The 27665-nt window shown below is 37.9% G+C and overlaps 1 protein-coding gene across 1 annotated transcript in view; it reads right to left on the bottom strand.

Annotated features, from left to right (window-relative positions):
- Window positions 1-1500: 1500 nt before the first annotated feature.
- The window catches only part of LOC128863850 (transcription factor hamlet), a 73918-nt gene continuing 47753 nt past the window's right edge, over window positions 1501-27665 (bottom strand). The window contains exons 5-8 of the mRNA XM_054103221.1: window positions 24784-24940; window positions 13784-13940; window positions 3362-4435; window positions 1501-3286 (exon numbers count right to left, since the gene is read on the bottom strand). Coding sequence (XP_053959196.1) covers window positions 2036-3286; window positions 3362-4435; window positions 13784-13940; window positions 24784-24940 — 2639 coding nt within the window. The 3' untranslated portion in view covers window positions 1501-2035. The remainder of the gene's footprint in view (window positions 3287-3361; window positions 4436-13783; window positions 13941-24783; window positions 24941-27665) is intronic.

Here is a 27665-nt window from a genome sequence, read left to right as displayed (position 1 = left end):
TCAGCAACGTTTACAAATCATAGAATTGTATTACAAAAATCGCCGCTCTGTGAAAAGTGTGCATCGCGCGCTCAGGCCAACTTATAATGTACAGCGATTAGGCCTATTTTTGGCTTAATGGCTATTACAATAAGCAAACTTGCCATATTTGGGCTAAAGAGCAAACCGAAGCCATTCAAGAACAGCCATCACATCCATTGAAAGCAACCATTTGGTGCGACCTATGGGCTGAAGGAATCATAGGTCCTTATTTCTTCAAAGACGAGACTGGCGCCAATGTAATAGTGAACGGCGAACGCTATAGCGCCATGATAAATGACTTTGGGATGCCGGAAATTGAAGCCCGGGATGTCCACAACATTGGGTTCCAACAAGTCAGCGCTACTGGCCATACTGCCCGTGAAACAATGTTTTTACTGCGTCGTCGTTTCGATGAGCAATTTATGTCTCTTCTCGGACCAGTGGATTGAACACCAAGATCGTGTGATATCACTCCTTGGACTTTTATTTGCGGGGGTGTGCAAAATATAAATGCTTTGTGGATAAACCAGTTTCGATTGAGGCATTGGAAGCCAACATTACTAAAGTTATTCACGAGATACCGAACGAAGTCCTCCAGCGAGTCATTCAAAATGGATGTTTACGGATGGCCGTATTAAGACGCAGTTGCGGCCAACATTTGAAAGAGATTATCTTTAAAAAAATAATTGTCATAAATGGTTCTGCACAAAAATAATAAAGATTGTAAGATTAATTAGATTTTTTGTTGCTTTATTTCAATTTAAAATCCGATACATCTTAATTGACCACCCTTCATATCCATTTGTGCAGATAAATGAAATATGCGCTTCTGAAAAAATACATACACATTTTTATTTGAATTATGTATTTATTTAATATCAAAAGCTCTTATTCAAAAACGAAATCAATTAAAAATTAAAATGTTCTGAAATAAGCTACCCTACCCTACAACAGTTGACTGAATGTGAGTGTCCGCGCAGAGGAAGGTTTCACTATAGTTAGATTGAAGCGATTTCTGTGGACTCTCTTGTCGGTCCCACGCCAATCGGTTTTACACTATCGGTACGAGCCGGATTTATATTCGCCCAAGAGCAGCAGCATTCCGCTCTTTATGCTGGTGTAACAACAATAACAAGCACAACTTCCTCAAAAAATACGGAGCCATAAATAATTTTGTTTTTTTTATTTGTATTATTTATTTATTAAACAATTCTTTTACTCTTACAAATTACAAAAATCAAATTTTATTTAAAAACTTATACATTTACATACTTTTTCTCGTATATATTATATAATTGTATTATGTGTGCGTGTTATACCAAAAACATTTCAACATAATTATTTCTATTGTATTTACAAATTACTTTTATTACTTAACGACTAATTTTTTTATCAGTTACTTGCTTAATGCGGCACTTAAAACTAAACAAATACTCTAATGACGCTTTCAAGTGTTACAGAGTGCAATCTGGCGATTTCTTTTATTTTTTAAATAAGTAATTAACGTTTTTGGTAGCATTTTTTACGTTTTTCAATTCCTGATTAGTTCTACCTAAATCAAGAATTTATTTACCATAGTAGTTTATTATAAATTTAACAACTAAGAAAAAACAAAACATCTGTAAGTGGTCATTACGTGTATGCTAAATGATCATTTTCTTATTTTACAGGCCCAACGATTATCATTTATACAACTTTTGTCTACTCTAATCTATCCACAAATGCTCGATGGAAAGCCACAAGCAGATGCTCACAGCTTTATCACTATTGAATCCTTTGATTACTGTTCCGAAGCGCTGGCCCATCGATTGCCGAAGTTATTGCAAGATAAGAGCCAAGTTTCCGAACACAGAAACTGTCGCGCAAATGTAGCTACACCTTTCTAAATATTGATTCCAGCTATTTCTACACTCATTTTTGTCCAGACATTTTGCATTCGCTGTAGCAATTTTCTTATTCCCTTTCATCCTTTATCTTCCTCTTCATTCTATCTCTTCTTCCACAACTGGCCTTCTTATGAGCCCACCTCGATAGTTTTGTTGCTTTTCGCCATAGCCGTCGTTGGCTCCTTTTTCACCGTCACTCGCTCTTCGCCACTACCACCCGCCATTGCATCTACCGACGATGAGCGCGACACTGATAGCTCTGCATCCACATCACTGCCGCCATATTCGGTATCATTTTCCGCGCCACCAATGCTCGTGGGTGTATACAATTCTTCATTGTAGGTTACTTGTCCCATAAACGTACGTATTTCATCGAAGTAAGAGTCATCGCGGTCCGCCTCAATTGACGATGGTGAATCGCCAACACCAATACCTATGCCGCTGGTGTCTGCTTCGTGCTTCTTCAAATGTCTATCGAGATTCGTTTGCTGTCCGAAGCAACGGTCGCACAAATGACAGCGGAATGGCCGCTCCTTGTTGTGTATATTACGCACATGGCGTTGCAGATTCGATGAAATGCTAAAAGCGCGATCGCAATATTTGCAGGTGTATGGCTGCTCGCCGGTGTGCGTGCGCAAGTGACGCGTCAAATTGGCTGAACGCGGAAACACTTTGCCACAGAATTTGCAAGTGTAGCGTTCTTTGATTTTACCTGAGGCTGTGGCTAACATACTGCCAGTGAGGCCAGCAGCACGTAGCACTTCACGGAAGGCCGGTTCGGGCGGAAACGGCATGCCAGCGCGATGCAGTGCACCCTCATAGGCTGGCCGTCCGCCCATTGGACCTAAAAAAGGAAACGGCCGTGGGAATGCGGCGCTCAGGGCACGTGTACGATAGATTTCATCCATGAGTAGGGGATGTGGATGCATCGGTTGTGGGCAAGAGATGCCATTTGTGGCAGAGGAATTAGCGTCCGTGGCATGCAAGTTGGTTGGCTCGTTACGAGGTGGCGAGGGTGAAGGTGTCGGTCCAGGTGAGGCCGTAACCGATGGTGTACGACTACTCTGATAGGAGAGGCGTGATGAGTTGAGTGATGGACGTTGTTGCTTGGCTGGTGTAGCACCATTGCTGTGGTTGCGTGATGAGTTGGATTCCTGCCGCAGCTCGGATACGAATTTATGCTCGCTCTGCTCAGCCTGATTGGGAAGATCGCTATGTATCGACTGTGCATCTGCGCTGGTGCTACAACTAGCGGTGCGCGCACGTTTGCGCGTTATACTCAAGTCGAGTGGCAACTCTGCGGCGCTATTTGTGGGCTTACTGTTTTCTTCGTCAGACGCTTCAGCCGGCGGTGGTGTGCTAATAATGTCAATCGATTTCTGAAAATGTAATAAAAGATGGGAGTTAGTAATGGCTACGTTCGAGACTGACCAGTGGCGTGTTAGTCAGCTTACCTTATCGTCTTCTGTTTGTTTGCAAGTATTGCCCTCAAATGTTGGCATCTCCTCTGGCTCCTCCATGTCTTCATTGGGCGAAACCTTCAATTCCACCGACGAGCTATTCTCCTCATCGCAGTGATTTCGTGGCGAAAAACTCCTACGGTTGTTGAAATTGGGCGAATTGCAGGCGAGCGCCAACCCAAGTGGCATGGCAGTTTTCAGATCCTCTTCTGCATCATTCACATGATCTCTTTCAGTATTATTATTCGACTGCTTCTGACTATGCTCGCTGGATGGCGAGCCACCGCCAGCGCGCATATTTTCGCCGAAGGCAAAATTAAGTTGCTGTCGCATTGCTTTCGGCGACGGTAAACTGCTAGGTGCATTATGGTTGCTTGTCGTCTGCATGCCTGGCATACGCATATCCAGATTTGTTTTCGGAAACAGGAACGGAAAGTTCGAGGCCTGCGCGGGGCTTCCCGGAAATATACTTTGCAATCCATAGGCGGCGGCAGCGGCTGGGAAATTCGGAAAGAATGGCTGCGTAGGAAAGAGCAGGAATGGATGGGCTGATGCGGGCATCCCAGCGCCTGGTAGTCCACCTCCGGCACCATTGACATTCCCTGCAGCAGCAGCCACAGCGGCGTTCATCGATTGCAGTGCAGCGACACGTGACTGCATGGCTTGCTGTTGTTGCGACGGTAAATGTGGCGGCAAGTTGACACCTGATGCAACAGATGCGGCAGACACAGGCGGTGGTGGTAGCGTTGACACGCTGGTGGAGTCACAGAAACGCTTATGCTTCGATAGCGATGTTACCGTACTGAAGCTCTGGCCGCACTTATTGCATTTGATTTGCATGCGACAATCGGCGTGCATGCGCTTGTGACGGCATAAATTCGAGAATTGCGTATACGCCTTGAAGCACACCTCACACTGGAACGGCTTCACTGACGAATGGATGTGCGTGTGCTGCTTGAGGCCGGACGATGTCGCAAATGTTTTTCCGCACTCCGGACACGCGTGACTTCTGGCACCGATGTGGTTGGCACGAATATGCCGTTGTAAATTCGATGGATCACAAAATACCTGTGCCAAAAAATAAACGAAACGAAAATTAAAAATAAGACGGGAGTACACGATGAAGTACTGCGTATGCATATACATACATACATACATACATGCATACGTTCGTTAATCTTATAATAAATATAACAAATACATAGGTAAAGCAAGTTTTCGAGAAAAAAGAGATCGAAATCATGAAATGAGCAGCGCTTAGCGTCAAATTGGAATCAAAAAGCATATGGCGGCCTTAAATGTACCGTAACAGAGAACGGTCGCAGCAATGCGATGCGAGACGATACGAAGCCTGCGGAAGAGATGCGAGACGGCAAGCTGTGCTGGTGGTACACATACAACTGCGCCCAAGTGAGGCAAGTGAAGTGAAGGTAAAACCAACGCCAAAGAAGCAACACGATGAAGCGAGGTGAGGTAACGTGGCTGGATGCGCGGCTAGACGATTAAAGGCAAGTTGAGGTGAGGGCCAGGTGATGCGAAATTGTGTTACGCACAACAAAAATTGAGCACGCCATTACAAAGCAGGCCTAAATGAGTGCGTACGTAGTACATTTTTTTAATGTTTTGCCTTCTTTTTTCTTGTTTTTTGTGAGATACCAGTTCGAAGGCGAAGCGGTGGCCACAACATGGCCATAAATAGCCACAAAGCGCTACCGTTTTGAGCGGCAACAACTGCAATGAATAGGGAGGCATATCGATTTACCACCAAATATTGATGATCGTGAATAAAAGTGTGTGTATGTGCGTGTGTGCGTTGATGGCAGTGAATCAATAAGAAATGGGAATGGAAATGAAATTAATCAATCATAGCAACAGTTTTAGACTCTAACAATGAGTGCAGAGCACACATTCAAACCACAACGGCGACAAGACAAGACAAGACATTTAAGTCATACTCGTATAGCCAACCAGGCATACCGCCAACCCGCCAACCGGCCAATCAACCATCCAACAGGAAAACAAAAGCTGAGAAACAAAAGGCACAAATGTTCGCCTAAACGGATCTGCCCCATATGCAAATGCTTGCGAGCTGAAATTGGAACAACAACATTGCGATGGTGAGCACAATAAGCGCCGAGCAGCAACTTTACATAAAAGGAATTAAAAGAATTAAAAAGAAAAAAGTCATAAATATATATAATAAGTATTACGCAAATTCGAGCAAACCAGAGCAGCAGAACTCGAACAAGTAAGCGAGCAGGGCAAGAGCTAAGTGCCAACGAGCATTTGAGAGCAGAAAAGCGCGGGGCGGGACAACTCCTCCACCTACAACAATTATTACTTTCAATTGTTACAATTGTCGCTTGGTCTGCGCTGTTAAAAAAATACGCTAACAAAAAAACAAAAACAAAAACGTCAAACGTTTCACACCAAACCCAAAGCAAACGCGCAGTACCTTTTTGTGTTTTGTTTTAGTTTTTTGTGGACGCAGTGCGCAGGCGCGAACCCGTCGTTGAAGACGACGGCACAACCAAATGACAACAAATACGCGACTAGATTTGGATTACGGCAACGGCTGCGGGGCAAATTCCGCAACGAATACGATATACTCATAGATAAATTTGCGCGAATTTGTTGCGCTTGCCGCTGGCACGAAGCTCCGCCGCCCGCCTGCACAGGCCGCACTGACAGCGTGCAGCGGCTGCGGCAGGCGGCAAGCGGCAAGCGGCGGCGTGTAAGGGACGTTTCGGTTGTTGCTGTTGTTGGTGGTGTTGCTTTTTTTACGGACACGGGTCCCGTGCACGACTAGCTGCTTTTATGAAACTGTTATGCCTAATCATGCTGTCATAATGGCACCGGCTGGCTTGCTGGCTCAAAGGCTGGCTGACTGGCACTGTCTCTCAGTCTGTTATTGTATGTCTGCTCGTATACATTTCTATCTATCTCTACTCAGACGCGTATGTGCCTGTGTGTGTGTGTGTGTGTCGGATTTGGTGGTGGCGGATGATCGAAGCACAGCCGTGAAGCCGTGAAGGCTTTATTGTCTTTCATTCCTATGTATGTATGTATGCATATTTTTTTTACGTTTTTTTTTTATAGAAAAACAAGAATAGCTCGTGCTATAACAACATCAAATGGATTAGTGTAGATTGAAGCATTCACTGAGGCACTTTTGGGCTAAAGCTTACTTCGACAGCTTTTTTTTTTGCTGCGCTCGTTGATATTTTTGTATGAATGGACTTCTAAAGTGAAGTGTTTGCGATTGGTTTGCGCTGAATTGAATTGAGTTGATCTGGTTTGAGTTACGTCGCTTTAAGTTGCTTCATGTTGCGATGGCTTGACGTTGGTCTTCTAGCTGACTATTTGGCACGCCGTTTGCTGTTTTCCTGTAACTGTCAGAATGACTGACTAAATGCCTTGACGCTTGTCGCTCCAAAACACCCGCCATCACCTGAACTCACAAAAGCTCTTTAGCCGCTTCACTGGGCAGGCCACCACCACCTCAGTGGAGCTGACTTCATAGCGGCATGTTGGTTGATTTGCTCTTCTGTAGGTGTTCAGCGCAGCAGTCGACTTGCGCTGGAATGCCATTTATTTGAATTGAAGCATAGCGCGGCTGGCAGATCAGGTAAACGCACTACTATCGCCACCTACAACAATGGCGTAGATTTAATCAGATTTTTCCATTTTCACCGATTTTTTGGTGCTTTTTTTCTTCTTTTAGTTGTTGTTGTTATTTTGCCACTTTGGCTTATGCCATTGTTTCTACGTATCAGCGCTCGACACACCCCACCAGCATCTTCTGGCAGCGAATGCACATGTCGGCAAAGCGTTCGTTTCATCAATTGCTGCAAATGAAGTGCATCTGTCCGTGCAACACTACCGCACCCCGCTCGCCTGATCAAGTGTGTGTCGGTATGTATGCCTGTACACTTATGGGCGCAATAATAGAAACGCGATATTTTCACCAGTTTTGACTACTCTTCTTGTGTTTTTTTTAATTTTCATTAATTTTTCATAAAAAATGGCGCATTCTACATCCGAAAAAAAAATTCGGAATTAAACAAAAATTTCGCCGTTTTATAGTGCATCGAATTTTAGTACAATAAACGTCAGTTTGAAGTGTCTAAACATTCTCGCTGATTTTTGATAATTTTCCCTCTAACGTTGTTACTCTTTTTCCATTAAAAAAAAATCGTACATTCATTTATAAAAAATTAATGAAAATTAAAAAAACAAATGAAAGTAGGCAAAACTGGTAAAAGTATCGCAATTCTATTATTTTGCTCATTAGAGCATATGAAACTGCGCATAAAATACCTAAGTAGCGCTTACAAAGTCCTCAGACAATGGGGATACAAGAAAAAGCCTAGAAACCCAAAAGTGACCATGCAAGATTGATTATCCAAACAATTGAGCAGCGCGCAAACAAAACAAAAATTCATACAGCTGTCAGCTTACCGCTTACAGTTGCGCGGGTGCTATCTTCTCAGCTGTGCTCAATTTGTGGCACGATCACTCGTTTTCAAGCGGAATAACTACTGAAACAATTACCACGGCGTGCTAGAGTCACGCGGCTGTAAGCTCATCACAATGCACCGATTTGGCTGCGTAACTGTAACCATGAACATCAGCCACAGCTTCAACTTTAACGCTCGATCGTGGCATTCGATCGCTTGATCGATCGATCGTTTGCTGTAATATTTACACACATACATGTATGTATATTGACCGCTTGTTGTTGTGGCAACGCGGCACATTGCGGCTGCGCGGTGTAATAATGCAAAGCAGCAAACGGTTTTTTAATACTTTTTTGTTGCATGCCACCGAACCACAAGCTGCCGCATGTAAGCCATTAAAGTCATCGTTAAAGATGTTTCCTTCTATTGCAACCCTGCTGCTAATGGCACATAACTCGACCGACTTTCACACCATACCTCAGTAGGATGGGGAGAAAAACAACGCGTGGCGTGAATTTGAGGGGCTTGCGGCGCAGTGAAAGTGTGTTGTTAAAGTGTGTGGCACTGTCAATCAGATTAAATATGTAGCTATGCAAATGCACATACAAACTTATGCTACTTAGAAGAAGGTGTGTGCGGTGGTAACATCCAAGCCGAGCAAGTGCTGTACTGCGCTTTGCTTGATTTCTGTTTGACTCCTTTTAACCAAATCGTACATCTGTGCATTGGGGTGCATCAGTGTCCATACAAAGAAGGCTGTACTGTTTTTCTATCGAAATTATAAAATTTATTATATTTTAAGTTTTTCGACAAAATATTTTGGTTTAAGTTTTCGTCAAAATTGTACGATTTAATAATATTTGAATACAGTTTTTCAGGCTTAAACTATTCCATTATCTGGGGTAAAAATATTTAAAAAAATTAGAAAAATTTTTCCATAAAACAACTTTTTTTTTGGAAGTATTTTCAAATTTCGAAAACTCATTATTTTGATTCTGTTGATCCAGTTTTTATGCAGACCTTTTAAGCTTAAACTCTTCAATTATCTGAGGTGAATTTTTGGTAAAAATATTTAAAAAAAAAAATCAAATGAAAAATTACTTAAATAAAATATTAAAAAAAAATTCAAAAAAAAAAATCTATTTTTAGAGGGATTTCCAAATTTGAAAATCTAATTATTTTGATTCTCTTATAAAAATTGTATGCAGCTTTTTCAGCTTAAGCTCTTCTATCATCTGAAGTGACTTTTTGAAAAAATAAAACAATTTCCTTTAAACTCATTTTATTTATAATGTAAAAGTTTATCTGGGATGATTTTTTGGTAAAAATATTTAAATTAATAAAAAAAATATACTAAAAAAGATAATAATTTTAATAAAATTTTTTTATAAAAAACTCTATTTTTTTGGGATATTTCCAAATTGTCAAATCCCATTATTTTGTTTCCGTTTATAAAATTTTAATGTTGATCTTTTAAGCTTAAACTCTTATCTGATAAGATTTTTTGGCATAAATAGTAAAAAAAAGTAAATAAAAAAAATTTTTAATAAAATTTTATCTATAAGAAACTCTTATCTAAAGATATTTCTGAAAAAAATATTTCTAATAAAATTATATTAACAAAAACATTCATTTTCAGAGCTACTTTCAACTCAAGTAAATCTTAATATTTTATTGAAATATTTTGAAGACAGCTTAAGAATATAATAAGATTTTCTAGGCGCGTTCTGTTGTCGCTGTGTTTTGTCTTGGCTATTGATGCGGGCTCAAGAGCTTGTCTGAATCTACTCAATAAAATTAAGTTTGCTGTTCTCTCAGACATTTTCCGTTGTAATGAGTTGTTTTTTGTGGGTATTGCTAAAACAGTTTATGGAATGAATACTCCTTTTAGGAGAATTCCAGCCCAATTCTTCTTCCTTAGACTTTGATTTTTCCTACTCTAAGTCTATTTTTAAGTTAGTTACTTAGAAGGCCTTTGTGTGAATCTGTCTATCATAAGCATCTTGCATGTTGATGAATAAATAAAAAAAAATCTGATGGATAAGCTTCAAACTTTTTTTGATGCACCCTAATGTATGTACATACATATGTACCTATATTATGAGTCCAAAAGTCACAGCTCCAAATTTCATCATTACTGCACTTTAAGTGCTTTGGATGAGTACACGCCCTGGTTTTGAATTTTTCGAGCTCATTTTTCTTTTGTTCCTTTTTAATGTTATTTTGTTTTATATTTAAACAATACATTCAATATTTCTATTTTTCATTTCATTTTTAGTTGTTGTTGTTGTTGTTGTTGTTGTTATATGTATTCTGTTACGTGTAATTCAAAATTAAGTGACCGAAGGCTATTGATCTACTAGAAAATCAAAAGTATTTTATCATCAGCATCATCAACACCGCGGAGGCAGCGGCTGCTGCAGCGAGCCAACCGAAGTATGTTTCTTTTTTTTATTCTAATTTTTTGAATTCATTTTTCTCTTCAACTCCTCATTGTTTCATATTTCATGCTTGGCTCAGTTTATACCACATTGTAATAAAATCAATGATTTTGACATTTGTCGTTGCTATGATTTGAAATGGGGTACGCTGTCCGACAGCGCTAACAATCATTCAAGTCACTCGATTTTTTTTGTTTTTCTGTTTCTTTTTTTTTATTTTGTTTTTTATTACTCTTTCATTTGGCGGCGGTTGATCAATCTTCACACTCTAAACATTAAGTACCGTGACATTCCATTAATTTTTATCTTATTTATTTCTATTTTCTTTACTTTTCTTACTTTTGAAAAATTAACGCACGCTACATAAACTTGAATTTGTTGAAACCATATTCAACTTACATAAATACATGCATACACACGTATGTATGTATGTAAGTGCGCTTGCGTTGAAAGAGAGTGGCGCATTAACAGTTGTTGTTGCGAGCCACAAGATTGTCACAAAGAAGATAAATGGACGAGGCGGAGTCTCTTCAAAGTCAACAAGCAGACAAAGCGGTAGAGGTTAGCGTTAGAGAGGTGCGGTTAAGAGGCACAGCGCTATTGCTGGACAATCTAGTATTTCGCTAAGACGCAAAACACGTCAAGTTGGCAGCCACTAGCGAACAGCCAACAGCCAGCAGCCGCTCTAGCTTCGGTTAGTAAAATGAAGCGAGCACGCGCTTGTGGCTATTTTGGAGGAGATTGACTAATGTGTATACAAATGATCAACTACTGTTCGCTACTGTGCGATTCTACGTATGTGCAAGGACGGCACAGCACACATGGCTTTAGATAAAATTCAAAATAGACGCGTGATCGAGATTTGTTTTACATAATTCAACCTTTGCTGGCAACTATTAATAGCAGACTCGCCAATAGAACAACATGCACCTGCAAGTATAGTAAACTATTTTGTGCAAAAAAGTGAGCGTAAAAGATGGCTGAATCTTGAAAGACCAAATGGCATGCAGAAACCGCACGGAAGTGAGTTGAAAATTGTACGCCCTGTATATCAGTCGCCTCTGGTTAAACAATTTTTTTTATAAAGTGTGGCTGCTCATACTTCGGTAAGTATATTTGGCCTAACTATTATTAATTCGAACCCCTACGATTTCATATCATACCCTATGATCAGAAAGTACAGGGAATGTTTAATTTAAACGAACCACGCACGTGAAACTGGTCCATATTTTGTTCTTATGTTGGTAGAACTGTAAGGCACACATCTGTCACTTTTTAGCGCCATCGGATCATTAGTGTCTGCCTGGCCGGCCGGAAATGTGGGCAAACAATTCTTGGATTTTGCATGATGATAAAGCGCCATCGCACCGAGTCCAAATTGTGCTGAATTATTTGACCAAACACCAAGTAAATACCATCGTGCAAGCACTTTATGCACCTGATATGGTCCCGTGTGACTCCTCTTTGTTTCCCAATTTGAAGTTACCACTTCGTGGAAGGAGATTTCAGTCGATAGAGGAGATCAAAGAGAATGCGACGAAGGAGCTGAAGGCCATCCATTCGTCGGCCCACGAGGGGTGCATGGAGGACAGATCTCTAAGTTTAAGCCTTTTAATTGTTTGAGGTGATATTTTGGCAAAAATATTAAAAAAAAAATTTTTTTTAAATGGATATTTAAAAAAATATTTTTGATAAAATTGTATCTATAAAAAGCTTAATTTCTACAGGTATTTCCAAGTTTTCAAATCGTATTATTTCGCCTCAATTGATAAAACTTCTTTGCAATCTTTTTAAGCTTAAACTAATCTTATCTGAGGTGATTTTTTGAAAAATAAATTTTAAAACTAGTTTTATTTTAAAAAACTTAAAAAGAAACTCGGTATGTGAGGTGATTTTTTGGTAAAAATATAAAAAACATTTTTTTTTTAATTATTTAAAAAAATATTTTTAATAAAATTGTATGTATAAAAAACTTTATTTTTAGAGGTATTCCCAAGTTTTCAAATCGCATTATTTTCATTCCGTTGAGTCAATTTGTATGCAAATTTTTTAAGCTTAAACTCTTCTTATCCGAGGTAATTTAAAAAAAAAAAAAGATTTTAAAACTAGTTTTATTTTAAAAATTTTAAGCAGAAACTCGACTTTGGGAGGTATTCCAAGTGGATTGGCCATATGTTGCACAAGCCAGCGACCGACATAAGTAGAATGCCACTGGACTGCAACCCACCAGGATCACGGCGCAAGGGTCGCCCTAAAGGATCTTGTCGACGTAGCCTTAACGAAGAATTTTATGGTATTGACGAATCTCTCTCATGGACCCAAATTAAGACAAAAGCGAGAAGTAGCCAATATTGGAAAACATTTGCTTCAGCAGCATGCGCCCAATGACGGTGCGATGGCAGGTAATAATAGTCATAATTACGAGTTTTGAAATAGCATCATTTTGATTCCGTTGGTAAAATTTTTATGCAAACATTTTGAGCTTAAACTTTTCTATCAACTGAGGTGATTTAAAAAAAAACTGTTTAAAATCAAATTTTATTTATAAAAAACTCGATATACAAACAGACAAGTAATCGAGCGAATAAAGGTCAAAATAAAGATTTTCATCACTCAAAATATTTTTTTTTTATTTAGTAAAAAAGTGATTCGAAAACGAAATTGATTCATTAATTTTGGGTCTCCTTGTATGTACACATTATAAAATATTGAAATATATTATCCGGTGGACAAACATACATATATACCCTTACTGTGTTCTAAGAAAAACGAATTAAAACAAGAAAAAGGAACAAATGTTTTCATTCATTCATTCGTGAAGAGATTCAAACTAATGCACCTTTCTGGCTTTTTTAATACAATATATATAATTGGCGCGTGCACCCTTTTTGGGTCTTGATGTTGTTCCACAAATGGAGTGACCTACAGTTTTAAGCCGACTCCGAACGGCTGATATTTTTATGAGGAGCTTTTTCATGGCAGAAATACTCTCGGCGGTTTGCCATTGCCTGCCGAGGGGCGACCGCTATTAGAAAAATGTTTTTATTAATTTTGCTTTCAACGAGATTCGAACCTCTCTGTGAATTCCGAATCACGCACCAACCCATTCGGCTACGGCGGCCGCCATGTATATACACATTATAAAACGAATTAAAACAAGAAAAAGGAACAAATGTTTTCATTCATTCATTCGTGAAGAGATTCAAACTAATGCAACTTTCTGGCTTTTCTACCAATACAAATATTGGATTTTTTAAAAATCTTTACTTGTTTATTACTTGGATCCTTATTTCGGCCCTAAAAATCAACGTTCGATCGTTCTCTAGTAATGGCGAATAATGGCAATGAGGGTAGGGATGAAGTGAAAATAGCTTCTCAATTAATATTGCTTTCTAAAAGCAATAAAATTTCTTCAATTTATTTTGTGAAATTTATTTTTTAATTTCTATTAACTTATTTATTTCTCTATAAACTGTTGAAAAAGTAGATAAAACGGATTTTAATTTAAAATTTACCTTTGTGCAATTCTCACAGGGATACTTTCGTATGTCGTTATGTACCAAGGCGCGATGCTTCAGTAATAAAGGACGATGGCAAAAGGGTTTGCTACACAATTCACAGGCAAAATCGTCTTTTCGAAATGAATGTTTAGCTACCAAATGATGGTCCAAACTGTAAAGAGACAATATTGAAATTATTAATAACCTATTTAATTAAAGTGGCATTCATAATAATAAATAAGTAATATTAGTATGTACAATAGTCTCTGTGCAGTATATACAGAGTTCTCAGCATAAAAGGAGCGTCGAGAAGCCAGTCAGATGGCTGGGTAGATTTTTGTGGAAAAAAAATTTCAAATTGTGGCATGGAATAATTTAAAGCAAGGAAAAGGTATTGCGAGCCTGGCTAGTTATTCTATCACATGGCTGGGTAGTTTTGAAATTAAAAAAAAAATCAAATTTGGATTTGTTGAAGCTTTAAAAATGTATGGAGTTGTATAGGTGGTAGGTGACAGGTTGAAATTCGCAGAAGACAATTTTCCGATTTAGTCTAAGAAAACTGGTTCGAGTATTAGGAGGCAATTTTCAGTTTGGGGCAAAGTAATATATTTATAAAGCTTAAATGAGAGTTTAAGAGCAAAAGGGTACTCGTACACTAATAGTTGGTTAAATTTTTGAGAATCAAATTTCCAAGTTGTGCCAAAGGAATGTTTAGGAAAGGAGTGGAAGAAGAGAAATGTGGTTGGGTTGAAGATAATTTTTTGTCTGGGTTGTAGAGAAGTTCTCAATCAATGATGAACCAAACTCGTTTTGTTTTTTTAGTTTTTCAAAGTTAGTTCTCGCCTATGCTCACTCATAATAAATTATTCTATACAGGCGGGTATAGGCGAGCACAGGCAAATAAGGCGAAAAAATCGAATATAATAATTTTCGAACAGATACAACGCAGTTGTCATAGCTGCCGCCATAGTTGTTGCCGTAGCTGCTTCTGTTTTGCGTTTGTGTTCAAAGAAGACCAGAGATATTATTTATATCGAGTGGATAGTAAACCGTATACTTTTTTAAGAACCGTTGAAAGGTCCTCAACTATTACTAGGTTGTCTCGATTTCAATGGAAAATGTGCGTGAAAACATACTCATATACCCGGGAATAAAAAATGTTCAATGTATAAGACTTGCTCGCCCATAAGATATTTTTGGGCACTCCGACATCAGTGTTTAAGGCACTGTGACTTTCAGTGTTTTATTCTGTGAGGCCTCTATTGGGCTTAATGTGGAATTCTAGCATAAAGATGTTGAATAAAGAGGTCGCTGATTCGAAAATTCAGAAGATATCTATAAAATGTTACTGATATTTCTTAGCAACTTTCATATATGTAGTATACATAGATGTAGAAGAGCATCAAATAAGTCTTTAAAACGCCATAATACTGTTTTAGTTGTTACATGCACTCCGATTTCTAGGAATACCTAACTTACAATCATAGTCCAGGCGCAATACAAATACTTTTTATATATTTTATATATTGCATGCCTCCCACGCTCATGACAACTTTTCACTGTCCACCCATCTCCACGAACATAAGTGTTTGTCCACTCATTCGCCTGTCAACAATTAGCCAAATGATGTTCAATATTTAATGTACGATAAGATCGCGCCGCTTCCATACAATCCCTGCTAGCAACCAGCGCTTTGTGGACGCAGCTGTTAGAAGCCATGCAAACACACGTCAGGATTTGTTTGTGTCCTTGATGTGCTCGAGTGTTACATTCATTCACATACATTGCACTAGTCACAGTGCTCGATAAGGAAGTATACGAGCATACATCGAATTCACAGTTCGAGCAGTGATGATGCTTATCGCGCGCAGGCGGTCATCGAGTTGAATAGAATTGAGCACACCGCGTAATGAGGCAGCGCATGTCATGCGCGTCTAATACAATGTATGTAGGCATGTATCGGGTGTTTTTTTAGTTGTATGAGCACTATCCATATCGAAAAGTTTGGTTTGTCAGCTGAGAATGGCAAATTGTGCTGGCATATCTGTTTAGTAAGGTTGGGAAAGTCATCATGAATCCCTGAACGCCTGCAAATTATGGAAATTTACTTAGAAAAAACAAAAACCTTTGCGAAGTTCATAGTGCGATTTGTTGAAGCAGCTGCCGACCCGACTAGAATTACAATGAGGCACGCCGAAGAATCAGTTAGGCCCGATTTAGGTAGGCCTTACTGAGGCACGCCTCACTATTACCTTACCAGGCCCACGTTAGACAAGGCAAAGATTGGCATGCCAGAACAATACCAAATTTGGTTGTGGTCACGAAAATCTCTGGCAGTGTCTCACTTAGGCATACATTGGAATCCCTAACTAATTTGTAGAAGGGCATCCGGGTATTACCGAAGTTCGGTTTTTCGAACCTGCGCCTAATGAGGCAGATGTGTGGCGATACCTTTCGGGACTTGGGCTTAGTTTGGCTGCCTTATGAGGCGCAAATTTGGAATGCGGTCTGCCTTATTTACGCCTAATCACCGCCTTACCAAAATTTCTAGTTGGGGAAATATCGATTTTTCATCTCGTTCTCAACTTTTTGACCTTTGTACTTCCACTACGTGGAAAATTTTACGTAAGAATCTTGTATTCTTCTTGCTTGGCGCGCCAACCGCTTAAGTGACGGCGCGCCTATCATTTCTTTCTCCCGCTAACCGGCACCAGTTGGACACACCAAGTGAAGCCAAGTCTTTCTCCACCTGATCTTTTCAGAAAGAGGAGGCCTTCGTCTTCTTCTTCTACCACCAGCAAACGAATACTTTTAGAGCCAGAGCATTTGTACTCCTTCGGACGATATGACCCAGCCAACGCAGCTGCTGGATCCTATAAGGATCTTGGCTTACAAAAATATGTTGCCTATAAATTACAGCTCGTGCAAGATTTGAAGCCAAACGACCATCGTTTGCGTGCTGTTCGCGCTCCTTTAGATTTATTATTCAGATTTATTTGAAAAATGAATCAAAAATTAGACTGATCGATTGGACCACGCAACTCGTAGTCACGGCGGACCTATGCCGGATATTAGATAAAAAAATAAATGCCATGAAATGGCCGACCAGATTAAAAAAAATCATTCCCACAATATTTCTGTTTTGTATTATCATTTCAAGTTCACAAGCTCTTAAAAAACACCCGATATAAGGATACGGAATGTAAGCAAGTTTCTTCCTATGCGTGTGAGTGTGTGTATGTTAATGGAGGTGTTGTTATTTGCGTTTGTTTGTGTATTCGGCTATTTGCGTGCACATCAAAATGAATGAAAGCACAAATATCAGATAAGAGCGCCAACAAAAAGGATGACGGGAACGCTGCGATAACCAAACAAATAATGAACACACATACATATACATCTATGTGCTGTAATGGTAAAAGTGAGTACGTACATATGTATAGCTCAACTTTTCAACTGGACTGTATACACGTCCATTTGTATTCGTACTTCTGACCTCTTTGGGGATGTGACGCTCATGTAAAATTCAGCGAATCACCAGCTGTCACAAACTTTGCGTACAAATCTGCTTCTGTGCATTCATACATGCATACATACATATACAAATAAGCGTAAGGACATGCCGCTTGCAAGTGGGCATGTATGTATGTATGTTTCCTTATTTGGCGCCTCTGCTATGCAAAGTGCCCATATGTGGTTGGAGGCGGTGCGAGTTATTTGTTGCGTGCCGTCACATTTGCCCATTTAATAATGACAGAAAATCAAAAATATGCATTAAGCGACCACACGAACCTGCAACACAAGTGAATATAAATATTCGTATATTACCTTGTATTTGTATTTTATATTTGATGAGTGGTGACGGTGACGGTGACACAGTAGCCTGTGTGCCATAAGTTGCATGTGAAATATCTTCTGCCCGCTTGAGCGCATATATCACCTTTTGTGACAGCGTGGCTCCCCTTTGGTTTTGTGCAAACAAATCAGCGCCGCAATTGTGCTGGTGCCCCATTTACCCACACCAATGTCATGCAAGCGGACGATTTCATGTGAGGCGTATATGCATGTATGTACATATGTACGAGTATATAAACACTTCAACAATTGACTCTAACTGCCTAGCAAACAAAGCACTGTGACCAGAGTGGCGAGGAGCGGGAAGTGACTAGACATTCAGCGTTCAAATAAGTCCACTCAAATTGGAAGACACTCTGGGGTATCTTCTAACAAACGAAGGACGCAAACAGTTTATCACTTTCACGTCTAAATATTTGCATTAGTTTTACAATTCACTTTTGTTTACTAAGTTGTTTAGCTTTGTAGGCGATAATTGGAAGATTTATTGTCACCAAATAAAGCGATTAGTTAATAAACAGAATGAATGTGTAATAAAAAGAAAGTTCAGCGTACTTTGACTTCGATCATTTAACGCGGAGGGCTGGTAAACAGATTTATGAAGACTTCAAGGCGGCAAATCTAGTGCTGGTATATTTGGAGTGAATTCCAAAATTCGTTACCAACAGGCAACTATCGCAATTATTTGGCGGCTTAAACGCTGGAGTACTAATTATTTTTCGTTAATGCTAATCGTCGTCGATTCGGCGAAATGTTCTGAGAACTGTGTTTTTTATAAACAAAAATGTAAACTAATGCCGTGTAATTAAACTTTTCATTTATTATTATTAGTGTTTGCTTAAGCGCCGATTATGAGGCGTATAATGCCAAAGTCTATGATTCCTACTTTACTTTCTTCCATCGTTAGCTGTTTGTTTCGCTTGCGTCCAGGTGAGATTGTTGCTGGATAATTCATCGAAAAGACTACGTAGCTAGGTTCTTTGGGTCATTCCCTGCGCTTGTAACCTTGAGGGTTCCACTTTAAGGCCATCGCTGGTATTTCTTGCACAGGTTTTCCAAGAGTATGCCCGGTCAGGGCTCAATTCCTCTTAAAAATGCGTATTTTGGCTTTTCCGTAAGGTGTTTGGAGTGCCTTACGTTTTTAAGCATTGCAAAGGCTGCTTTTGCTTTGTTTATCTAGTTGATATATCGGCTGGGGCGTCACCATCTGCAGTAATTTGGATACCAAGATATGTAAGTTCCTGAACCTCGTCGATCTGTTGGCCACCAATGGTGCTAGCATTGATATTCGTAGAAAGTTTCGTAATATTGATCTTTAATCCGTATTTTGATTGCTCGCGTAAATGGCTTAACTTTGATTGCAAATGGAGCTACTTATCTGAAGCATTTCAACTTACCGTGAAGCATTTCAACGATATGTATTGTGCTGACGACATCGTACGAAACCGCTGATGAAACCGCTAAGCATGTAATTGGGCCATGCCCAGCACAAACACATAAACGGAACAAGCACCAGGGCAAACATATGTTACCAGAGGAGTAAATAAAACTCAATTAAATAGGACAAAATTTATAGAGGAAGGTGGGCTCAAAGAAATACCTTGAATCAATTAGATCTTTAGATCGCAGAGTCAAAGCCCCCTCATAGTCATTGTCGTCGAATGAACAAACATTAGCACTCTGTGGTTAAAGAAATGTTTGGCTATTGCGATTAGAAATCGAATAAAGTTTTTGCACCATTACGTAGCCTTGAATGAGACAAAGATTCAGCACAACTTATCAGAGTTGAAGCAAAAATTACCGCATTTGGCGAAGCGAAAAGTTCTCATACATCCTGACAACCCACCGGTGCACATTTCCGCAATATTAATTGCAAAATGTAACGAACTAAATAACATAATGCTTTCTCATTCCGCTTATTAGTCAGATTTTTCAGCTGCGATGACTATTTTCCGCCTCAAAATAAATATAAATTTATGATAAGCTTTTTAATGCCAGAGATATAGTACACTCGAAGGCCTGCCATTGTTTGCCAAGGGATCGCTTTTTTTCTATCATTTAATGTTTCATGCCTGAGTTTTTAGAGCCAAGCACTGTCGAATGTTAGTCACGCACTAACCCATTCAATTACGGAGACGCATCGCTAGACTAAGGAGTTCCTCTAATTCTGGCAGTACAAACTCATGGACTCTACGAGTATATCTGCCATAAACACTACCGTGACTCAATAGCTTCTCATTTGAAGTAAAATATCCATATCCAAATGATTGACTAGAAATGCTTTCCATTTCAATTCAACCGGGCTATTCGGGACATGTTCTTCGATTTCGATGTAACTCAAATATGTTGCTCTCTGAGACACGTATTTTTTTGTTCGCCCGAAAAAAATTGTTTTGAAGATTTATCGGCAATTTTGTTTTTCGGCTTAAAATTTTTTTTTTCAATTATATAAGAATATCTTGTTTTTAAATGCTCATAACTTAGTCAAACATGAACCGATTTTAATGATTCTCGGTGCACAAAAAAATATGTGTCTTATTATTTGGACCAGAGAGCAACATATTTGATTTATATCGAAATCGAAGAACATGTCCCGAATAGCCCGGTTGAATTGAAATAGAAAGAATCTAGACTGATTTATTGCGCGGGCGATATTAATAGCCAATTCTGAAGATTTCTGCGCTATCGGAAAGCTTATCCATCCATGTTGCAAATGTTATAATTTAGCTATCGTCCCCTTAAGCGTCAAATAAAAGCCTGTAGAAAAGTCCTCTTTTTCTGAAGTAGAACAGTAGATTTTCACACAATTTCAATCGCACTATCTATTAACATTTATATTTTATTCTCGATTGGCCATGAGTTAGGCCAAGTACGACAGTGAAATCAACAATGCTTCAAAATTAATAGACATTTCAATAAGCAAAAGGGTCTGCGAGCAAGAGCTGACCAAAACTCCCAAGCGACCGTGCTGGCTCAACCATCATTCTCATCATCTAGCATTCTAATAAAAGTATTAGATTTCAACAAGTCTTACCAATCCAACATCAATCAACAATCTTACAAAAGCATTTACTCATTCAATTCCTCTCTGATAATCATTGATGGCCCGTCAAAATGCGCCATTGACAGCGATAATTCGATTAAGCCATCGATAAGCTTCTAAAGTATTGAGTGAGTGTTACTACGAATGTGACAAGTAAAGGCTGCCTTTATATGAAATTAGTTGCTTATTAGCAGCAAAAATACATAAAAATGTGAAAACAATGGGAAAGGGTTATTTTAATTACAAGCATAATCAGTTAGATTGCGATAAACACATTGCCCTTTACTTGGTAGAGCGTAAGGCAACATTCAATGAGTTATAAGTGAATGAAATTGAGAGTGCATTAATTAAGCGCAAAGCGGCTGAAAATGTGGTGCTTTCTTAAAGTATAATTACACATCGATTCTTGGGCTACAATAGAACACAATGCAATACTTGCAAGTAGATCTAGCATATCGCTTTATATTTAGTAGTGGGTATGTACAAAGGAAAACAATACGACAGAATATAATTAGCTAGGTGTGAAATTGGATCCAAAGTTAAGCTTTAAAAAATATGTTTTAAATAATATAGAAGCAGCGTCGAAAAAAATCGACGTGGCGACCTTTTCTGGGCAAAGACAAAATAAAATTATCAATAAAATGGAATATCTTTTTGGCAGTAACAAGAGCAATACAAAGTTACGCCGCTCAAGTGTGGGGTTGTGAACTATTTGATGAAGTATGATAGATAAGACCCAATTGTATTTTGAAAAAAGAAGTTTGAGCTCGCCTACAAATACACCGTCCTTTTAGAAACTGACTTTCCAAATTTTGATTTGTATACATTACAACTTCACCTAAGAAATATTCATAAGACCTTATTTGACTATAGTGCAAATAGATTGCCTCATATATTCTCAAAATATATCCTGGAAAGACAAATCTTTTGGGCAAAAGCAGCTCAGAACTTAGAAAGAAAATTAAATCTAACATAAATCTGACTTATGAGATATCAGATAGGAGGCAGTGGAATACTAACATAGATGTATAAGTACGTATTGCAAATGTGAGCTCGACGAAATAAACAGAGATACTCGTAGTGGGAAAGGCGTTGAAAAGTACTCGCATATACAATACAAATACTTAGATCCTAATATTGATGAAAGCTATTTCAATTATGTGGTTCAAAATTATAAAATCTCTTGGATTTTGAAGACCAGATGCGGAGGTCTCATAATTTTAAGCTGCTCTCTTTGTAACTGCTCTCTTTAAACGAATTAGAAAACATTCCACACTTCTTAGGAAGTTGCGCTATTTTGAAAAAAAAATAGATATCAGTACTTTATGCAATTCTACTTACAGTTGAAGTTGAAGCTATTAATAGATTCAATAAAATCGGTTCAGGCGGATGGAATAGTCTAGTTTGATTTGTCACTAGTACTTTAGAATATAAACAATTTACTGTAAACGACTATAATTAAGCTTTGTGCAGACTACCAACAGACTACCATATGGATCAATATCGTATATTCTTTAGTAAATAGTTTTTAAGATATTTTTGTATGTTTCCATAATAAAAATCTATCCATCTATCTATCTATAGGTGCTAAATCATATCAATGTGAGTGGTAAATTTTCCATCTTATTTCATAACAACCAGTTATGTACTTTATAGCCAGGAAATGTGCGACGGTGCCACTTATAGGCCCAGAATTATTTTGTGGTTTAGGAAAGGCTAACTTTTGCGCCCTTATTTAGCAAGCCGACGAAAGTCAAAGAAGGTCATACAGTGACAATCTACCAGGTTTATAGCAATCCAAGTCAATAATAGGTGGCCTTAACCGGTTGAGCTCAGAAAACTGCTCTAAGTTCTGGAAGGTATTTACAACAAATCTTTCAGGTCGTAGTGCAAATGTCCTAATAATAATAAATAAAATTATAATAATACGGGTTGATTAATCAAGTTTAGATGTGACTTTTTTACAATTGAAAGAACCGAATATTGTGAAGTGATAAAATTCTGGATTTTGAAAAGTTTATCAACAAAAGTAGGGAAATTAAGGAACCTGTTCCATCATTTCTATCTGTGCAGCGATTGATTTTAGAGTTCAAATGTGATTGTACAAACATTCAGGAGGAAAAGCGTAGTGGTCCCCCAAAAACAACACCAGAAATCATTGAGATAGAGTTCGGTCTTGTTTGTAAAGGTCCAAATTTAACTAAGCGGGAAATCGCTGATGCCAAAGACATCTCAATCGAATGAGTCCTTCATATTTTAGATGAAGACGAAAGCTGTTTGGAAAGTTAGTGCCGCATTCGGTAAGAACTCAGAAACAAGCTGTCGAACAGTGTTTGGTAAAATTTTCAGAAAATCGTAATACTTACCATTACATGTGGCCGGCCCAGGAAGAGGTAACGTTTACTCTTTTATTCGGCGAGTAGAGGAGAAGCACAGAAGATCATACTGAGAAAATCTACTGCGTTTATCACCAAAGCAAAGATAGGTACAGTCGACTCTCGTTAATTCAAACCTGTGATATTTTGAACCTCTCATCACTTCAAAGTTATCACGAGTCCCGTAGAAAATTGTTCTACATATATTTCGAATTATGTAGGTACATACATTTTTATGCACTCGGTAATTCGAATGAAAAAATCATTGCTACGACGCGCTAATTCGACCTCATATGGTCAAACACTCGACAATTCAAATTTGCAAAGTTTCTTGGTGTGTTAGTAAGAACTTTGAGTTTTGGGACTCTCCTGAGAATACCTTTACTGTGTGTGGTTGCGTGTTACGCATAAAACATAGGCACATTTTGACGCACGATTCCGCACGAATCGCTTCGTTGGTAAACAGATAAAAAAATTGTATTAAAAATGAGTTCTAAAAAGTATAAATGTTTGGCGATTGCTAAAATTAATGGACAAAGTAGGAGAAGGTGAGAAGAAAAGCGATGTTGCAGAAGAATGTGTGAGTTTTTCTGACTATGTTCTAGTAGGTGAAGATGTTGCTATCTCAGGATCACTAACCGATGGCGAAATTTTATCTGCGACAGGTACGAATGAAAAGAGTATCGATGAAGATGAAGACGAAACATCAAAACCTTTGGCAGAGATGTCAGTTAAGGTAGCAAGAGCTTCATTCGATAACTTACAAATCTTTTGTCTACCAAACGGTACTGATGAAACAGCTTATCAGGCACTTTTTCTCCGTAAAAAAATTATTAAAAGTCATATAAATGAGTTATTTTCAAAGATTAATTAATTCACATTATGAATATATATAAACTTTAGCAATTAAACAAGAACACTTGATAATTCGAAGTTTTATTTATTTTCTCTCAAAAATTTCGAGCCCCTTAATATTTCAAACACTCGATAATTCGTAATATTTTAAGAGTCCCTCGAACTTCGAATTAACAAGAGTCGACTGTAGCTTTAACCTAAACTGTTTTCAAGACTGTTTGTAATTAAATAAGAATAATTTCAGAATCATTACTGGGCGAACAGGGCATTGTAGATTGAATCATCAGCTTACTAAACTGGGCATACACTCCAGTAGAATTTGCAGGTTATGTATGGAGGGAGATGAAACCGCTAAACATGCATCGGAATCATGCACAGCAGTGATGTATAAACGGGCAAACACCTGGGTAAACATATTTTACCAGAGCGGGAAATAAAACTCATTTAAGTAGGACAAATTCTTAAGATTATTGAGAAAGTTGAGCTCAGTGAAATACTCAGACTCCATGAAGAGGTCGCAAAGGATCTTTCAGGTCGCAGCTTTAAGTACCTTCATAATAATAGTAATAATAATAACAACCAATAATGATACCATTAAAAACGGTACGTCTTATATTAAATAGAAAAGTATCATTTCCATAAATAGAAGTGTTAATTGCAAGACCATTTATTGCTTTCATTCGCTCTCACTCTCATACTGATACTCGTATATTCAGCACTGATTAGCGCCACAAGGTAATCTCAATTAACTTCCTAAAGATATTCTGAGGCTATTTTGCTTTTCATAGTGACGTAGGCATGAATGACTGGCAATCGTATAATGTTATTCTTTCCACAAAAACTATTAAATTAATTGCTTTGCCTTGCGGCAAACACGACACACTTACATTTCCAAATCTTGAAAGGTTTTATCACAAACTTCACAACGTATATCGAAACCGTTTTCGTCGTCGGTCAAATCAATGCCATCCACTTGTTCGCTAAACGAACGCTCCTTGTTGTATTCGTCGTCGCCAGTAGTGTTGCCGCCACTGTAGAGAGATCCTGCAAGCAAAATTTGAAAAGAAAAAAAAAACTTCAATAAAATTGATGATCACAACAATGCTGTAGTGGATTACTTATAAATATCTAAGCCTTACGATACGATAGTATATAAATAATATTATATCAAATAAATAACTCAAAAATCCTCACAATCATCAAAAATAAATGAATGCAAAACTACGACAAATATGTTTCAAATTCATTGCACATTCATTACTTATTTATAGGTATCCATATGCAAGAGTGTATTTTATTGTTTTGGGTCCAGTCGAGTGCGCAACTTGCTTTCGGCAAGTGATTTATGAGCGCAACTGCAACACAATGCAACTAACTACTCGCGCCGCTGCTGCGAGGCATCTTTGTTAGCAACAACAATAAGACGGACAACAACACCGCAGCGCCAGTTGCAGCAGTTGTAGACCAGCGTACAAGCTGCTGGCGAAACCACTGGTGGCAACCACAACCGCAGGAAATTACCAGTTGCAGCTGTAATTTCGGGCTCATCAAAGGTCAATTGACCAGCGTGGAGGACGCCCACTGACGATGATGGCGTGAAAAAAGCAGCAAGTTGCCACCAAATGAATGGCTACTACCTACCAACCACCAACCACCGACTACCAACTACAACCAGCTACAGATATTGGACTTGCCATCAAATCTAACACACTTTATATGTTAAAACAACAATGATGCTGTGTGTTTGTGTGTGGGTGAGATCGGAACGCGGTTAGGTTGGACGATTTTTGGCGCTTGCCGGCCAGCGATCGGCAGCTTGTAGTTGCATAGCTGGTGCAATGGCCGCGCTAGTTTTAATGAAAACGCGATAAAATCACTGACCCAACTGCGGCGGTAGTAGGTATCATTATTATTGTTATTGCCTTTTTGTTTGGTATAATAGGATGGTTTTTAATTTTAATGTAGCAGCCATAGGCCATAATGCTGATGGTATTGTTTTGATATCACAATTATGCCATGTGGCTCATAAAACCTTGACAGGTTTAGGACAAACTACTTGTTTTGAGGTTTCTCCTACCAAATAAAAGGAGGGCGCTACAATTTAAAGCCGCCTTCAGATGGCAGAGGGATTTTAAAAGAAGCTTTTTTTATGGCTGGGAATGCACTTTGAGGTTAGCGTTTTGCTGTTACCCAGCTAAAGCGTTAGTTGCATTGTATAGAATGTTACTTCTGGGAGAATATAAATAAAATAGGTAATGTAAAAAGACTTGAAAATTTGTTGAAAAAGTTTATTAACTAAGAAAAGTGAAAATTAATTTACAACATTTAAAAATGAAAAACCTTTATAAAGCGTTTTTCAGTAAGAGCGCTTCAACTTTTGAACTTTTTTGAATAAAACACAAACGGTTTGACTTTTTTAACTAATTTTTTTTTTATTATCGAGTTTGAACATATACATTTAGGTATGAAATTCGATTTCTTTTGCATGACCACCGCGTGCACGTTTTACGAAGTCCAATCGTTGAACCCAATTTTCGACCACTCTTTTGCATAAATCGGCCGAAATTCCAGCAATTTCGCGTTCAATATTGGCTCTGAGCTCACAAATCGTCGCCGGCTTGTTACTGTAGACCAATGACTTCACATAACCCCTAAACGGGACGGCTTGTTAAATGGACCGTAAAATGGCCGCAATGCTCTTAAAGTAGCAGCAACAGAACGATTATTTTCATAAAAAATTTGCACGATTTGCAATCGTTGCTCAAGTGTGCAGCGTTCCATGATGAAATGTATACTAATGAAGTTTACAAATGACAAGCGAAAAATAAAAAATATTGCGTCGTTCGCCCTCCCTATCGGAAAAAAGTTGAAGCGCACCTATTGAAAAACGCTGTATAATACATTTTTAGCGTAAAATTATAAAATAAGTGCATTCGAAGAAATTTTAATAGAGGCTTAAAAAAATATTTAGGCAGAAAGCATGATATTAAATTTTAACGAAATTAAATATTTTAAAAGGGAATGCTATTTTTGATTTTACATTGAAAATACGCAAATATAGAAGCAGCATAGCAGTATATTGTATTAAAACAATATAGTGAAGAAAATTAAAAATTTATTTTCGAAGGGTCTTTATAATGCGAACAATAATTCTGAGCATTAGGGTGTGCTTTTTTATTTGTATTCTTTTTATTTATTTATTTGCAACAAATGTATGGTAATACATTTAGTCTTTTCATTGTATAAATTTAATATACAAATTTGTAAAGTTTTTTCATAAAATATGCAAAATAACAAAAGAGATAAACTTAAATAAAAAAGTTAGGTAATGCTATTAAATGCAATTTTTATAAATTTAATTTAATACGATTTTAACAAATATAAAAAAAAAAAATGTAATATATTTAAAAAAAAATACCGAAAAACTAATAAATGCACAGTTAAAGAAATAACAAGTAAAACAAATAAAAAACGTATATTAAAAAAATAAAGAAACAAATATCGGATATTTTTCTAACTGCATGAGAAATACTGAATGTATCTCAATAAGTGTGTTAAGCAATTTTGCAAAAAGTTTTTTCTTTTGACAGATATTCTTAATTGAAAATTCCAAATTTGAAAAAGGCCCTTTTAATTTTTATCTTTTTTAGTTTTTTAGTCATTTTAACAAAATTAAGGAAAATGCCAAATTTTCATATTATTAATTAATAAATACAAAATAATAATTTTTAATAATTTGTTCAAACAGAAATTGAATAGTTCACAGATT

This window comes from Anastrepha ludens, chromosome 5, assembly GCF_028408465.1.
Source record: "Anastrepha ludens isolate Willacy chromosome 5, idAnaLude1.1, whole genome shotgun sequence".
Lineage (NCBI taxonomy): Eukaryota > Metazoa > Arthropoda > Insecta > Diptera > Tephritidae > Anastrepha > Anastrepha ludens.
The sequence above is the reverse complement of the archived record's forward strand: the minus strand, read 5'-3'. Positions and strand labels throughout refer to the sequence as shown.